This window comes from Oryctolagus cuniculus, chromosome 2, assembly GCF_051225735.1.
Source record: "Oryctolagus cuniculus isolate XC-2025 breed Fujian yellow rabbit chromosome 2, ASM5122573v1, whole genome shotgun sequence".
Lineage (NCBI taxonomy): Eukaryota > Metazoa > Chordata > Mammalia > Lagomorpha > Leporidae > Oryctolagus > Oryctolagus cuniculus.
This window is the reverse complement of record NC_142868.1, coordinates 128,170,138-128,184,406: the sequence shown is the minus strand read 5'-3', so window position 1 is coordinate 128,184,406 and position 14,269 is coordinate 128,170,138. Positions and strand designations below refer to the sequence as shown.

At 37.3% G+C, this 14,269-nt stretch overlaps 1 protein-coding gene across 4 annotated transcripts in view; it reads left to right on the top strand.

Moving 5' to 3' along the window:
* CTNNA2 (catenin alpha 2) overlaps positions 1–14,269 on the top strand; it is a 1,277,539-nt gene that overhangs the window by 277,708 nt on the left and 985,562 nt on the right. For 2 of the 4 annotated variants that reach the window (XM_051842709.3, XM_051842710.3), the window contains exon 3: positions 3,149–3,344. The exons of the other annotated variants lie outside the window; for them this stretch is intronic. In XM_051842709.3, the coding sequence (XP_051698669.1) occupies positions 3,149–3,344 (196 nt within the window). The remainder of the gene's footprint in view (positions 1–3,148; positions 3,345–14,269) is intronic. 4 annotated transcript variants of the gene reach the window in all.

The window sequence follows — 14,269 nt, the reverse complement described above, 5'->3', positions numbered from 1 at the left end:
GAGGCATAATTTTCAGCCAAGGATTTCCATAGAATAAACCATTATAAGAGGCTGGCATTAAGCTGCAATAAACACTTAAAGTCTGTAATTACCATCTACCCAAAGTCTGAATATCTAACCTTAGGCACGGCTACCTGTAATTCCAGCACCTGGGCTGCAACTGTGCCAACCATCTTTGTAATAAGAACTTTTTTCATGATGCTCCAGTTGCTCAAAGCATCCAGTCATAGATCCAACTACATCCTCACGGAAGCTGACTACATTTGATGAGAATTGTTAATTCTGACACTCCCTAACTTACTTGAGATGTGGTGAATGCATCTATGGACTGAGTAATGGTTTTTGTCATTGAAAATTCTTTAATTTGGCTGGCAGCCAGGGCTCACTAGGCTAATCCTCAACCTATGGCGCCGGCACCCCGGGTTCTAGTCCCGGTCGGGGCGCTGGATTCTATCCCAGTCGCTCCTCTTCCAGTCCAGCTCTCTGTTGTGGCCCAGGAGTGCAGTGGAGGATGGCCCAAGTGCTTGGGCCCTGCACCCCATGGGAGACCAGGATAAGTACCTGGCTCCTGGCTTCAGATCAGCGCGATGCGCCGGCCGCAGCGGCCATTGGAAGGTGAACCAATGACAAAGGAAGACCTTTCTCTCTGTCTCTCTCTCTCACTGTCCACTCTGCCTGTCAAAAAAATAAAAAAATTTAAAAAATTTAAAAAGAAAAAAGAAATAAAAAAGAAATGAATTTCAGTGGAAACCCATTGCTTTCTTCCTGTCCTGTTTTCTCCCATCCTGCTCTTCCACCCATGAGTAAATATGAAATTTTACTAAAAGAGAATTCAATTATTTTGTTTCTTTTGGTAGTAATCCTATTTTCTTAGAAACTTCCTGGTAATATTCCATAATTTTTTTTTTGACAGGCAGAGTGGACAGTGAGAAAGAGAGAGAGAGAGAGAGAGAGAGAGAGAAAGGTCTTCCTTTGCCATTGGTTCACCCTCCAATGGCCGCCATAGCCGGCGCATCGCGCTGATCCGAAGCCAGGAGCCAGGTGCTTCTCCTGGCCTCCCTCGCGGGTGCAGGGCCCAAGCACTTGGGCCATCCTCCACTGCACTCCCGGGCCATAGCAGAGAGCTGGACTGGAAGAGGGGCAACTGGGACAGAATCCAGCGCCCCGACCAGGACTAGAACCCGGTGTGCCGGCGCCACAGTTGGAGGATTAGCCTAGTGAGCCACGGTGCCGGCCTCCATAATTATTTTTTCTATATAACTGAAACTTAATGCAGGTTTTTGTGTAAGCATGACCTGGGTTTCCTTAGAACAATAATGTGCCATCAAATAAGAGCTGAAATTTGCTTGCCTCAACCAAAACAAAACCTATGACATAGCTTTTAAATTTTTGGCAGCTTCACTATCAGATTCCCTTCTAAAACCTAAAATGAAGAGTTCCCTCCTTCCTTCTAATTTGGGAAGTCAAAAAAATCAAATTGCAAAACTTCTAAAAATGGTGTATACAATGAAAATAAATCAGATAAAGAAGAAAATGGGAAGTAATATTTTTTAATTATAAAGGACTTAGCCTAAAATGAGATTTTGGAGAGGGTTCCTGGATTTGCTTAGGGGACCTATGTGTTTGTATCCAGGTCTTGTCTGTTGTAGAGCTGAGGTTCCTGGAAGAGTGCTGTGTTAATGTATTAGCGTACATCTCCCTAAGGAGAATACTATTACTTTGTGACTGAGAAAAGCAACGTCTGTCACAAGCTGTTTTCTAGTGGTTGTGTCATTGTGGGTGGAATTGAAGACAGCATGTATCCCTCCCTGTATATACATTTTACAACCTCTCCACTGTTGTCTGACATTCTTATTTTTTAATGGTTTTACTTTTTTGATCTAGTGTCTGTACTTAAATTTTCCTATATAGTCTTTCTTCAATTCACTGTATCTAATTATTTTGCAGTCAAAGGGGAGCTGGATATGACAGCTGTCAACACTGCATTAATCACTGCTTAAGTGTTGATTCTACCTGTATCCATCATCTTAGTGCACATTTATTCAACACTGTTTCTTTTTTATTTGGTGTTATCTCTTCTCCCTATAAACTGCATGGATATTAATTGAGACTTTGTCTAATCCCACTGCTTGTGCTGGGATTTGGAGTAAACATAAGAAGCTGTGGTATTTGGAACTTCTCTGTGGGCTGACTTTCTTGATAACCTCCAAGAAAATCTCTAGTCTGCTAACCAGGATAAATGTCAATGGAAATAGACCACAAAATCCCACATTTTTATGAAACTGATAAAAAAATACAGCACTAAACATGACTGGCAGCTTTTGCTGAACAGAATATGGGACAGTTGCATTCATTTCCTTTCCAAACCACTCACTGGTAGAAAATAGAGCTTTAGAATTCTATTGAAGATAACAAGTTACTTGAAAGATATTAAAAGCTTTGTTAGCAAATTAAATTACTTAAAATATCATGCTAAAAGAAGTTTTGTAGATGAGATATGTATCCAAATTATGATACTTAGAAAAGGAGTGATAATAAATGCAAATCTAATTTTGAATCTGGAAACTTTAGCTAGTTAACTAAATCATTTAGTCTCCCCACGTCAAATTTACAATTTTATTTTTATAAAATATAATCAGAAATAGCAAAATTCTTGGAAAGTAATACAAAAGTAGTGAGTATTGACTGCCCACTGTTTGAAATTGGTCCTTCGTCTCTGCCCTGACTTCCTGGACTCAAGACTGAATATTGGCTTTCTTCATTTGTCTCAGAGACAGTTCTATGTTTTTGCATTTATTTCTTGCTTCCCTGAGGTTGTTGACACCAGTGAGCACTTTTCTTGTCAATGTGTGAAAGTACAACCTCCAGTGAACTGGAAACTTTGAACAGGTGGCAAGTCTACTGTTTGTACTTCATTTATGTGATTTATTTCCTATGTGAAATAAATAACAATTGTTTATTTGTAAACTAATGCATTGATAAGGCTATCTGACATGAATTTCATAACTAAATTACATGACTTAATAGACATGAAATATTTAGAAATTGTTTGTGATAGCATCATGTTTCTTACGACCTTTGCAGAGTGATGTTACAATTTGGGGCTTCTGTTTGTTTTTTTTTTCTTTTCTTTTCTTTTGCATTTAAGGTGACGACACTTGTCAACACAAGCAACAAAGGCCCATCTGGTAAAAAGAAAGGGAGGTCAAAGAAAGCCCACGTACTGGCTGCATCTGTAGAGCAAGCCACCCAGAATTTCCTGGAGAAGGGTGAACAGATTGCTAAGGAGAGTCAAGATCTCAAAGAAGAGTTGGTGGCTGCCGTGGAGGATGTGCGCAAACAAGGTAGGCAGAATGATGTTGATCCACATTGATGTGCAAACAGTGGATTTTTGTTAACAATCAGTGAATGTTTGTCAAAAGAGTAGCCTTTTTTTATTCTCATATATAAACTTGTCATTTTTACTGTTTCCTGATTTTAGGTGCAGAGATGGAGGTTTTTTGTCATAGTAGTATAGAATACCTACAAACACTTCTTGTTTGCTGTTACTTCACAGTCTTCAAGTTGTTTTCCCCTGGTAAATGGAAACACATTTATGTTTCTAATTTGTGCTTTAGGGATTCTGGGATGCAAAGACCTCATACTTTCAAAGTCTCAAAATACAGATTTTTCTGGGCAAGAAAATTATTTTGCTTGATATGATTCCCAAATTTATACTTCCTATCCATAACTCTCATCATACATTTAGGTAGTTAACTGTTAGCTTATTTGTTAAGCATTTAGAAAATTGTAATTTGTAGTAGAAGGAACATAACAAAATTTATCATTTTAACAGTTTTTAAGTGTCCTCCTCAGTAGTGTAAGTATATTCATGTTCTTCAACAATCTCCAAAAGTTGTTTTTTTGTTACTGTTGTGGAAAATAGAACAGCTCCCCATATCTGCAGCTCCCTCTCTGAAGCCCCAGGCATCTACCTTTGGGCTTTTGTTTCCAAGACTGGGACTACTCTAGATACCTCATTGAGTGCAATCATGCATTCTTTTTGTGACTGGCTTATCTCACTTAGCATAAAGTCTTCAAAGGTATAACATGTCGCAGCAGCTTATGACAGCATTTCATTTCTCTTTAGGACTCAATAACATTCCTCTGTATGTATATACCACATCTATTTATTAATCCAAGGACATTTAGATTGCTTATATTTTTGGCTTGTGTGAATAATGCCGTATTAATATGGGTATACAAGTATCCCTTGATACCCTGTTTTCAACTAGTTTATGGATATAACCAAAAGTGGTATTATTGGATCATATGGTAATTATATATATATATATATTAAATGTATAATATTTTATGTAATTATTTTGAGGAACCCACCAGCTAAAAATGACTGTAGTATTTGACATAGCCAATGACAGTGCATGAGGGTTCCAACTTCTCCACAATCTTGGCAACACTTTTTTTGCTTTTTTTATTTTTTAATGCTAGACATCATAATGAATGTGAGGTGATATCTCATTGTAGGTTTGAAGTACATTTTCCTTATGTTTAGTTGTGAGAATCTGTTTAATTTCAGAATAATTTTAAATTTACAAAACTAAGAGGGTAGAGTTGTTAAAGGTATCTTATGACTGGCGCTGCTGCTCACTAATCCTCTGCCTGCGGCGCCGGCACCCCCGGGTTCTAGTCCCGGTCAGGTTTTGTCCCGGTTGCTCCTCTTCCAGTCCAGCTCTCTGCTGTGGCCCGGGAGTGCAGTGGAGGATGGCCCAAGTGCTTAAGCCCTGCGCATGGGAGACCAGGAGAAGCACCTGGCTCCTGGCTTCAGATCGGTGCAGCGCGCCGGCAGCAACACACTGGCCGTAGCGGCCACTTGGGGGGTGAACCAACGGAAAAAGGAAGACCTTTCTCTTTCTCTCTCTCTCTCTCTCTCTCTCACTGTCTAACTCTGCCTGTCAGGAAAAAAAAAAAAAAAAAGAAAAAAAAAGGTATCTTATGTACCCCACATCTAACTACACTTATTACTGAGTTCTTATATTGGCACTTTTGTCACAATCTATAAACTACACCCAACTTCCCCTAATTTTTTAATCCAAACTCCCTCTCACCTCTAGTATTCAACACTTTGTGTTCATATTGAATTTTTTTAAACCTCCCCTAGATGTAGGAAAATAAGTAGTATTTGTCTTTATGTTTATGGCTTACTTAATTTAGCATGATAGCCTCTAGTTCCATGTAGTTTCCTACAAATGACAAGAATACATTTTTTTCTTTTTATAGCTGAGTAGAATTACATTGTTTATAGGTGCTACATTTTCTTTATCCATTCATCTGATTATGGACACCTTGGTTTATTCTAGATCTGGGCTATTGTGAACAGTGCTGCAGTAAACATGGAGGAACAACTCATTGATAAAATAAGTTCAAGTGTTTTGAATATATACCGAGTAGTGAGATTGCTTGATCATGTGGAAGTTCTATTTCTAGCTTTTTAAGAAATGTCCATATTTTTTTCATAATGGCTACACTAATTTACATTCATGCCAAACATGTATGATTTCTCCTTCCTCCACATGCTTGCCAGCATTGGTTACTTTCTTGGTATCTCATTGTTTTGGTATGAATTTTCCTGATAGCTAGTGATATAGAACATTTTTATAGATCTCTTCTTTAGAAAATTGTTCAGATCCTTTGCCCATTTATTAAAGGCATTTGTTATATTTTTTGTTGCTAAGTTTTGTGAGTTTCTGATGAATTCTGGGTATTAATACATTGTCAGATAATTAGCCTGCAAATATTTTCTCTTATATTTCTCTTAACTGTATTGATTGTTGTTTGGAGTCTTACCCCCCCCCAAATAATTGCCTATATCAGTGAGTTGAAGTGTTTCTCTTATTATTTTCCTAGCAATTTCATAATTTCAGGTTTTTATTTAGCTATTTGATTTATTTTAGTTGATTTTTTTAAATAATGAGAGGTAGGGATCTAATTTCTTTCTTCTGCATATGTAGATTGACTTTTGCCAATACCATTAATTGAAAAAACACTATCCAATGTCTGTTCTTGTGATAACTGTCAAATATCAGTTGGCTATATGCGCATGGATCATTTATAGGCTCTCTATTCTGTTCCATTCAGCTATGTGTTTTTATGCCAGTGCCCTAATATTTTAGTTACTATAGCTTTGTAGTATCCCTTGAAATCAGGCACTGTGATGCTTCCAACTTGATTTTTTAGGTTTATTTCTAATTATTTTTTTTTAAGATTTATTTATTTATTTGAAAGTCAGAGTTACACAGAGAGAGGAGAGGCAGAGAGAGAGAGAGAGAGAAAGTCTTCCATCCGCTGGTTCACTCCCCAGTTGGCTGCAACGACCGGAGCTGTGCCTATCCGAAGCCAGGAGCCAGGACCTTCTTCCAGGTCTCCCACACAAGCACAGGGGCCTAAGGACTTGGACCATATTCCACTGCTTTCCATGGCCATAGCAGAGAGCTGGATCAGAAGTGTAGCAGCCGGGTCTCGAACCAGTGCCCATATGGGATGGCGGTGCTGCAGGCCAGGGCATTAACTTGCTGCGCCACAGTGCTGGCTCCTATTTCTAATTCTTTAAAGAATGTCATTGGTATTTTGACAGAGATTGCATTGAATCTGTATATTGTTTTAGGTAGTATAGGCATTAATTTTAATGACATTAATTATTCCAATCCATGAACATTAAATATGTATTTTTTATCTCTTTGATGATTCTTCAGCAGTGTTTTATAATCTTCTTTGTAGAGATCTTTCACTTTTTTGCTAAGTTTATTCATAGATATTTTAAATTCTATAGCTATTATGAATGGATTTCTTTGTTGATTTCTCTTTCATCAAGATCATTACTGGCATATAAAATTCTCCTTTTTATGTTTATTTTTTATCATGTGATTTTTCTGAATTGGTTTATCATTTTAATAGTTTTTTTGATGGAATATTTAGGATTTTTTTCTTTGTACAAAATCATGTGATTTACAAACATGAATATTTTTATTTCCTCCTTTCCAATTTTGAGATGTTAGTTTTTTTCTCTTCTGCTTTCTCTTTTTCTCTAGCTACTACTTTTCATAGTATATTGAATAAGAGTGGTGAAAGTGGACATCCTTGTCCTGTTTCAGATTTGAGGGAACTGCTTTCAGCTTTTTCACCATTAAGTATGATATTGGGTGTTGTTTTATCATATATATCCTACATAATTTTGAGATCTGTTCCTAATTTATGGATGGTTTTTATCATCAATGGATGTTGAACTTTATCAATGCTTTGTTAATTCTTATCATTTGCTTTCTGTTATCAAATGTTTACCTGTTGAGGTAATCATACAATTTTTATTCATTATTTCATGTGATTTATAGCATTTATTGATTTCTGAGTGTTGAACTACCCTTGCATCCCAGAGATAGATCTAAGTTGGTTGCATTGTATGATCATTATGATATAGGGTTAGATTTATAGCCCAATAGTTTGTTGACAATTTTTGCATCTGTGTTCATCAAGGATATTGGTGTATAGTTTTCTTTTTCTGTTGTGCTGTTTCTTTGTTTGCTTTTGGTATCCAAGTAATACTGACCTCATAAAGAGTTTGGAAGAGATTTCTCCTTTTCACTATTTTGTGATGGTTTGAAGAGTAATAGAGTTAATTCTTCTTTAAATGTTTTGTAAAATTTGATAGTAAAGGCCTCAAGTCCTGGGCTTTTGTTTGATGGAAGACATTTTTTTAAGAAAGCTTTTATTTAATAAATATGAATTTCATAGGTACAGCTTTTGGAGTATAGCAGTTTTTCCCCCCTACCCACCCTCCCACCCCTACTCCCGTCCCACCTCCTACTCCCTCTCCCATCTCATTCTTCATTAAGATTCATTTTTAATTATCTTTATATACGGAAGATCAACTCTATGCTAAGTAAAAATTTCAACAGTTTGAACCCACACAGACACACAAAGTATAAAGAACTCTTTGAAGACTATTTTTACCATTAATTCTCATAGTACCACATATTAAGGACAGAGATCCTACATGGGTAGTAAGTGCACAGTGACTCTTGTTGTTGATTTAACAATTGAAACTCTTATTTATGACGTCAGTGATCACCCAAGGCCCTTGTCATGAGCTGCCAAGGCTATGGAAGCCTTTTGAGTTCATGAACTCTGACCTTATTTCAACAAGGCCATAATCAAAGTGGAAGTTCTCTCCTCCCTTCACAGAAAGGTACCTTCTTTGATGGTCCCTTCTTTCCACTGGGATCTCACTCACATAGGTCTTTCATGTAGGCCATTTTTTGCCACAGTGTCTTGGATTTCCATTCCTGAAATGCTCTCATGGGCTTGTTAGCCAGATCCTAATGCCTTAAAGGCTGATACTGAGGCCAGAGTGCTCTTTAGGGCATTTGTCATTCTATGAGTCTGCTGTGTATTCTGTTTCCCATGTTGGACCATTCTCTCCTTTTTAAGTCTACCTATTGTTATTAGCAGACACTTGGTTATTTCTGTGATCCTTTTGACACTTAATCTTATCTTTATGATCAGTTATGCACTTAAAATGATCACTTTAACTAGTAAGATGGCATTGGTACCTGCCAACTTAATGGGATTTGTAGACCCATGGCAAGTTTTTAACTTTACCCTTAGGTTTAAGTCTGTGGGAACATGTGCTGAACCCTCTCTTATTCCCACTCTTATTTTTTACAGGGATCAATTTTCAATTGGATTTAAACACCTAAGAATAATTATGTGTTAAGAGTTCAACCGGTGGTATTAAGTAGAAAATGATGGGAGACTTAATTGATTCTTCAATCTTATTATTTGCTATGGGTTTATTTAGATTTTCTATATGTTCTTAATTTAACCTTGGTAGATTATGTTCTCAATGCTTTATCCATTTTTTTGAGATTTTCCAGTTTTTTAGTATATGGTTGTTCATAATGGTTTCCTATAATCTTTTATGTTTCTGTAGTATTCGTTGTAATCTCTCCTTTTCCATCTTTCATTTTACATTCCCGAGTTTTCCCCCCTCTTTTAAGATTTTACTTATTTGTTTGAGAGGTAGAGTCACAGACAGTGAGAGGGAGAGACAGAGAAAAAGGTATTCCATCTGCTGATCACTCCTCAAATGGCTGCAACAGCAGGAGCTGAGCCAATCTGTTCACTGATGACTGCAGAGTGTTGAAGTTCTCCACATAGTTGTATTGGACACTATCTCTCCATTTAGGTCTAATAATATTTGCTGTATTTCTGAATGGCCTTGTTTTGGGTACCTATATGTTTGTGATTGTTGTATCTTCTTTCTGAATCAATCCTATAATCAATATATAATGACAATCTCCCTTTTTACAGTTTTTAATATAAAGTCTGTTTGATCTGATCTGAATACAGATATTCCTGTTAGTTTTTGGTTTGCATTTGTATGTTGTATCTTTGTCTGATCATTCTTTTTTTTTTTTTTTTTTTTTTTTTTTTTTTTTGGACAGGCAGAGTGGACAGTGAGAAAGAGAGAGAGAGACAGAGAGAAAGGAGGTCTTCCTTTTTGCCGTTGGTTCACCCTCCAGTGGCCGGTGCACTGATCCGAAGCCAGGAGCCAGGTGCTTCTCCTGGCTTCCCATGCGGGTGCAGGGCCCAAGGGCTTGGGCCATCCTCCACTGCACTCCCGGGCCATAGCAGAGAGCTGGTCTGCAAGAGGAGCAACTGGGACAGAATCCGGTGCCCCAACCGGGACTAGAACCCAGTGTGCTGGCACCACAGGCAGAGGATTAGCCTATTGAGCCACGGCACTGGCCCCGATCATTCACTTTCAGTCTGTGTTTATCTTTATTTGAGAAGCAAATTTGTTTTAGGTAGTATATGATTGAATTTCATTTGTGTATCCTTTCAGCCAATCCATATCTTTTGACTGGAAAGTTTAACCCATTCACATTAAAGGTTAATATTGATAGATAAGAACTAATTCCTGTCAGTTTTTATTGGTTAATGATTATATCTGCTCCATTAGTGAATTTTGTACTGTCATGTGTTTCATGATGGTTACTTCCAAGTAGGTCTCCTTTTACATTTCTTCTGAGGCTAGTATGATAGCAATGAATTCTTTGATGTTTCTGCTTGTATGGGAAATACTTTATTTCTCCTTCTATTTTAAAGGGTAACTTCTCTGGATTTAATATTCTTGATTGGAAGTCTTTTGCTTTCAAGACTGCATATATCATCCCACTCTCTTTAGGTTCATGGGGTTTCAGCTGAGAAGTCTGCTCTCAGTCTTATGGGTTTCTCTTCATATGTAACTTGACTTTTCTCACATTGTGTTTAGGATTCTCGCTTTGTCCTTAATTTTTGGCAATTTGACTGTAATATGACTTTTTCTGGTGTTAATAAGGTCTCTTTTGGTTGAGTTGGGTAGGGGTCCTTTGAGCTTCCTGTATCTTGATGTCCATATCTCTTTCAAGTGAGGTTTTCAATGCCTTTTACCTTTTCTTCTTCAGGTACTCCTATAATATGAATATTTGTTCATTATTTAATGATATTCCATATGTCTTACAGGCTTTATTCACTCTTTTTAATTCTTTTCTCTATTTTTATCTGACTAAGGTATTTTGAATCTTGACCTCAAGATCAGAAAATCTGTCTACTGCTTTATCTGTTCATTATGTTTTTTATTTTGTTGAAGTTTTCAACTCCAAAGTTTCTGATTGATTTTAAATGATTTATATCTCTTTGTTGAATTTCTCATTCATATTATTTTCCTCATTTCTTTAAACCATCTGTCTATATTCTCTTGCATCTCATTTTCTTTAGAATCATTATTTTGAATTCATTTTCAGGAATTTCGTAGATTTCCTTTAAATCAGGTTCTATTTCTGGAGAAGTACTGTGTTCTCTTGGGTTGACTGGCTTCCTTGGCTTGTTTGTTCCTTGGCTTCCTTGTTTCCTGTCTTATCTGCAAATCTGGTATAGTAGTTCCTTCTTTTTTAATGGGTTTTGTTGGTAAGGACTTTTTGTTTAGTTGGAATGTAGAGTATCACTTAGGGTATTGCTTTGGCTTTGGTTCTATGTGAGCCCAAATGTGTAACCTATGAGTGATTTCTTTACCTTTAATTAATGTCAGTGATGTCCTTAAGTGCCATAGCTTTATAGTCAGCAGCAGTTTTTGGGGAGGAATTGTGATGTTGATGTGGATGTTGTCTTCCTAGGATGTGTATCTTCAGTCCCCAGTGAGTTGTGTGTCAATCACACAAAAAGTTGTGATGCTTAGAACCTCATTCTTAGTGTTGATGAACACAGAGAGAGATGCCCTCTTGTCCTGTCAGGCAAGCCCAAATGATGCTAGGGCTTGTGGTACCAGGAACTGTGGCTCTGGGATTGTATGATGTGGATGGGATCTTCCCCCACATAATGTCCAGAGAGCTTGACTGTGCTGGGACTTATAACACCAAAAGCTCTACTCTCAGAACTGACAGATACAGAAGGCACCTTACCCCAGTCCTACGGGGTGAATACAACTGTATTGGGAATTTTGCACTGGCAGATACAGGTCTGGAGCAATGGAATACAGGTCAGTTCTTCCCAAGGTCCTGCAGGGTAGATTCCAATGACTGTTAGGAATCTAGTTCTAATAGTCCCAGTCCTGGAACTGCAGGAGGCAGTGGGATCATTATCCTGGTCTCACCAGGTAAGAGATGGTTATGTTGGGAAGTAGTCACCACCCTGAAGCAGAAATATAATAATAGTGTGGCCTAGACACCTTAGGTAAATGTGAGTTACTCCAAAGGTTTTAACACCAGTAGTGACAGTGTCCGATCTTTTCCTAGCGAGATGTTTCTTCCGAGCTGGGAGCCAGCATAGATGCTGTGGGAGCTTCTGCATGCTTTGTTCCTATCTCTCTGCTGGCTTTTGGAGTTTCTGTGCTGTATGCCATTCCTTTCACTTCTGAACTGAAATGTTCCTTCGGCCAGTCCCCTGGAAATGAGGTCATCCCTTTGTTGTGATATTTATCTGTGGCTGGGGTGGAAGAAGCTTTTCTCTCTTTAGCTGTCCTAGTCCCTCCTTGTGATATTCTTTTAATATGTTTGTTAATCTTGATATATCTTCTTTGTATAAATGTCTACTGAAGTCATATATTATTTTTAATCAAGTATTTTAGGTTCTAACAATTTTTAATTGTTGTAGTTCTTTACATATTCTAGATTTGAACACACTAGCAGATATTGATTGGCAAATATTTTCTTCAGTTTTGTAGGTGGTCTGTTGACTGTGTCCTTTGACTCACAGAATTTTAAAATTTTGATGTAGTCCTACATAGCATCTTTAGTTGATATAAGATCATGGATTCAACACAAAGAAATATTGGAGCAGGGATTATGGTGCAGTGGGGTAAGCCACTGCTTGGGAACCCCGCATCTCATACAAGTCTGCTGGGGATCAAGTCCTGCTTCCACTTCTGACCCCGCTTCCTGGTAATGTACCTGGGAGGCAACAGATGGTGGCCCAAGGTCTTGGGTTTCCCCAGTGATGTGGGAGACTTGAATGGAGAGCCTGGTTCCTGGTTTGGCATGGCCCAGCCCTGGGCACGAGGGCATTTGGGGAATGAGCTAGAGGATAAAAGATCTCTCTCCCTCCCTCCCTCTCTGCCTTTTAAATCAATTGATCAATCAATCAATTGATCAATCATTACTGTCATGGTGACCATCACATATATCTACCCAACTGTAAATTCCAGACATCTTTATGTCACTCTTATTACTTCTACTTCTTCCTTCATAAAGGCAACTATGGAGCCCTAGAGGTTTCAACTCTCCATTGTCTGTTTAATGGACTACTTTCAGTCTTAATTTGCTAACTTCTTTCACACAGTTAAAGGTACTCCATACATCCCATGTCAAAGAATAGCTTCTCTGACAAATTTTCTTTGGCACTGTAGTTATTTTGTTTTCATGGATATTTTCCTTATCACTTTTCACTAAGATAATTAGAGTTGTGAAGTGACTTTCTCCTATCATGTCATTGATTTGCAATGCCTACTACTCATGGGATTTCATCAAGTATTTGTTGAATGAGTGAATTTAAAATGGATGAATTTTTCTCATTCTCCTTTACAAACCTACCATTTCTCAATTCACAGATGGATATTTAGCACCTGGAAATACTAACACTTTTTCTGCATTGACATCCACCATGTTGCTGTCTTTTTCCCCATCCTTAGCACCCTCCTAAAATCAATTTTGTTTATATTACATGACTCTAATTGGAAATAGTAAATGTTTCATATTTTGGCTAATATGAGTTGAGTATGTTTGTGTGTGTGTGTTGGCATTGTGAACCTTCTAAGTGTTCAAATGCATTTGAAAACTTATATTCCTTCTTAATTGGCTGCAGATGGATATGTTTGTTTTCACGCTTCTGTAACCTGGATAGGTGTTTTTTTGCTTTGTTTTATTTTGTTTTTTGCTGTTGGTGTTATTTTGGGTTGGCTGACATATAATGAACTATGCACATTTAAAATGTACAGTTTGATCAGTTTTGACAAATGTGTACACCCTGAAACCATCTCTGCAGTCAAGGTAGTCAAAGTATCTATAGTGGAGTATGTTTTGATTGACTACTACCTGGGTGTCTTTGTCAAAGCGTTTGTCTTTTATGGTGATGAATTTATCTCATTCAGTTTCCTCAACAGCCATTTAAGTTTTCCTTGTTCTTACTTGCAAGTTGATATTCACACATTTTTTAGAAGTTATTGATATAGTTTTTTTTCTTTTTTTTCTTTTTCTTTTTTTTATTTTTTATTTTATTTTATTTTTTTTTAACTTTTATTTAATGAATATAAGTTTCCAAAGTACGAATGATGGATTACTATGGCTTCCCCCCCAATACCGTCCCTCCCACCCACTACCCTCCCCTTTCCCACTCCCTCTCCCCTTCCATTCACATCAAGATTCATTTTCGATTATCTTAATATACAGAAGATCAGCTTAGTATACATTAAGTAAGGATTTCAACAGTTTGCTCTCACACAGAAACATAAAGTGAAAAATAATAGATGATTTTTTTTAAATGATGATGAAATCAGATCAGACCTATTGTCATGTTTAATCCCAATGAGAGTCAAGTTGGGAGTTGAGAATTTCTTTTTTTTTTTTTTACAGATTATCAGTTTAGTATACATTAAGTAAAGATTTCAACAGTTTGCACCCCCATAGAAACACAAAGTGAAATATATTGTTTGAGTACTCGTTATAGCATTAAATCTCAATACACA